Source organism: Glycine soja, chromosome 18, assembly GCF_004193775.1.
Source record: "Glycine soja cultivar W05 chromosome 18, ASM419377v2, whole genome shotgun sequence".
Lineage (NCBI taxonomy): Eukaryota > Viridiplantae > Streptophyta > Magnoliopsida > Fabales > Fabaceae > Glycine > Glycine soja.
In genome coordinates, this window is record NC_041019.1 from 47,144,556 (window position 1) to 47,147,851 (window position 3,296).

Sequence of the window (3,296 nt, forward strand, 5' to 3'; positions counted from 1 at the left end):
ACTGGTTTGACATTGAAACAGAAAAAATGTGCATTGTAATGTCTTTAATTTTCGAGGTCTTAGAAAGAATTATTTATGGAGGGTTTTGAACCGTGGAAAATTCTTACCAACAAGGATATTATGTGAAGTACTACCGCGTGAAGTGTCTTAATGTAAGCTGTTGAGAAGTCAAAAATCAGGAATGTTACAAATGATATCAAAGCAGACCTCTCTCTTAGTAGGTAGACATGTAATACCTGGATCGAATCACACCAGAATAAGAAGGATTCATAGGTTATGTAGGTGTGAGACTGTACAACTAAGGGCTTTGATACCACTAAATATAACACCTTTCTATCCCAAGATACATACACTTGTAATATTTTCTAAATAAGTTTGTAGCGGAATTTACTTAAAATGATGTACCAGCTTTTTTTTTTTATAAAAAAACATTTATTTCCCGATAAGAGTATTACATGCAAAATATTTATAAACTTAAAGAAAACAAATCAATAAATAACATAACTTCATGTTAAACAAATCTTGGCGCTCCAAAGTCCATACAAACCATATTAAATAAAATATAGTGAAAAACTACTAATTAATTTAATCCTTAGACAAATGAATAAAACATGTGTCCCAATGTTTCATTATTTCAAAACATCCATAATCCTAAAATCTATTTATCTATTTATAATATATAAATCTTGAGGTGCGGAGCCATACACTGTCACATCAGCTTATTTGTCTATGTGTCAATGTATAAAAAATTCTATCTTCTATTGTATCTTTCCTCTTCTAAAAGATCTATAAATTTACCTCTTCCACTTTCTATTTAAATTTAGGTTAAGTTGTCAAATGTAGTATTTGTTTTCTCCTCTCCTAAATCTTCTAAATTGCATTTCCCATTTGATGGGGCAATTCTCACAAGAAATCAAATGCAGATAATATTCACAATTCTTTCTCTTAATTCTTCATAAGCGTTTTCTTAATGAGTAGTTGAGGCACCTTTTTGTAAGAAAAAGCACTACTAAAAAAACAGCTTTCTACATCGCCCAATAAACATCGATTATAGCTAAAACCGATGTTAACGAAAGCGCGGTGACATTTTTGTAAATAAGTAGACTTAGTTAACATCGGTTTTGCGGTTTTTCCAAAACCGATGTTAACTACTCCATAGTAACATCGGTTATTTTAATAACCGATGTTACTATGGAGTAGTTAACATCGGTTTTGGAAAAACCGATGTTAGTATGCCATTGTTAACATCGGTTTTGTAAAAACTGATGTTATCGAGTAGATGTTAACATTGGTTTTATTATAACCGATGTTACGTAGTTGATGTTAACATCGGTTAGTTTTAAAAAACCGATGTTGTTATCATTATAAATTAAACTTCTGAAATTGCACAATCTGCGCTTGAACCCTATCGTTCTTCTTCTTTCTCCTTGCGCTTGAACCCTATCATTCTTCTTCTTTCTCCTTGTGCTTGAACCCTATCGTTCTTCTTCTTTCTCCTTATGTCAAAGTCGCCTGCGCTTCCGTGACTGCAACCACATTGTGGAGATCGTGTTTGTGGAGATCGTCTTTGGCACTTATCCATTGAGGTACGTCCTTTCGTTTTAACATTAGGCGTTCGTCATTTTAACCCAGGGCTTTATTGTTGTTTCTCCTTCTGCCTTAGTTCGTGTTTTTTGCAAAGTGGGCTGCGCTTCCGTGACTGCAACCACATTGTCGAGTTCGCGTTTGTGGAGTTCGTGTCTACGCTTCCATCGAAGGTATGTCTCTGTTGTATGTTAATGATGAAAATCCATTGTTCAATGGTGTGTCTTTGTTGTGATGTTTCGAAACCCTAGTTAGGCACAAAGGGTTAATCGTAACTGAATGTGTAGTGATTTAGGACCATATGTAACTGCCTTAAGCAGTTATTGTAGAATAAATTATGGAGTAACAGCAGGGGGGTTAGGCAGTTTTTAGTGGGTTTTCAGGAAGGGAGACATGAGGCTGTCAAAAATCAATATATTATATATAAAGCTCAGTACTAGGTGTACTGAAAATAAGATAGGAATACAAGGCAAAAAAAGCCTAAACCCCACTAGGGAGAAACGGTAGATAGGACAACATACAAAGCAAACCCAACCCCTTTAAGAAAAAGCCTCCTTCAGATTAGTTGACCAGAAATTAAAATGCGATTGGAAACCCTTCTCCACACACTTGAGCCAGGACCAGGTGTGGAATAGAGCCTCATCCATGACCTTTTCTGGATTAAAAGGCTGATTATTGAAAATCATGCCATTTCTGTGATGCCAAATGGACACTGACAAAGCTATCCAGACAAATTCCCATCTCTTGACTGTGTAGGTTGGCCTATTCCACTGAGAGAATTGCAGAAAATGATTCTTTGGGTCAGTGGGGAAGGGACCCACTCTATTAACCCATCTCATAGGCTCCCACCAGAGACTCCTAGTCTTGGAGCAGTTGAAAAAAAGATGATTGACAGATTCTTCTTCAAGGTCACATAAGGGGCAACTATATGTATGCAATGACACTTGCCTCCTTCTAAGATTATCCCTAGTAGGGAGCCTGTTCTTGAATAATCTCCATGAAAAAGCACTAGCTCTTGGGGGAATTTTCAGACTCCACATGATGTTAAGAACCTTGTCCTCAATAGCACTAGCATGACCCTCCTGCAGCACTTTGTAAGCAGACTTTGTGGAATATAGGCCATTAGGATCAGACTTCCAACAAAGGAAATCCCTGCTGGAGTGATTGATGTTGCCTGACTCGATGTCAGCTATAAAATCAGCTACCATGTCAATTTCATGGTCAAAAAAGTTCCTTCTCCATGTTAGCTTCCATTCCCATCTCTCTTCCACAAAATTCCCCATAGAATTAATTGAGGAGGTCTGCTGATTGCTTATTAAAAATAGAGTGGGATTAATTGAAGGGGCACATTTCGAGGCAACATTACAGTCAGCCCATAAATACTGACATATCCTCCTATCAATGGCTTCGATTTTTGTTTCTTGGATACATAGAACATCAAGATTGTTGGTCAAGGTCATTTTTTTGATGGCTGACCACTTGACACCACTACCCAACCCTCTAGAGTTAAAGGATAAAATATTCATGAGTCAATATTGTCCTTTCCCAACACAGCTGTTAAATCTGCTGTATGTTCACTAGCAACCTTATCAGTCTCAGGGACAAAGCTTTGATTTACACAGAGGGTTTCAGGGACAAAGCTTTGATTTACATATTGAATTTCATCCAAATTTTTGACAAGTCATTGTTACTTCCATGAATATTGATATTGT

General features: G+C 36.7%; 1 protein-coding gene across 1 annotated transcript; it reads right to left on the minus strand.

Annotated features, from left to right (window-relative positions):
- Positions 1-2,123: 2,123 nt before the first annotated feature.
- On the minus strand, positions 2,124-2,867 carry LOC114397336. The gene has a single exon (XM_028359403.1). The coding sequence runs from the start codon at positions 2,865-2,867 to the stop codon at positions 2,124-2,126; it is 744 nt and encodes a 247-aa protein (XP_028215204.1).
- Between the last annotated feature and the right edge of the window lie 429 nt (positions 2,868-3,296).

Bases quoted from the DNA above. Each gene is read 5' to 3' on its own strand.
- LOC114397336 (XM_028359403.1), bottom strand. From the start codon at position 2,867: ATGGGGAATTTTGTGGAAGAGAGATGGGAATGGAAGCTAACATGGAGA.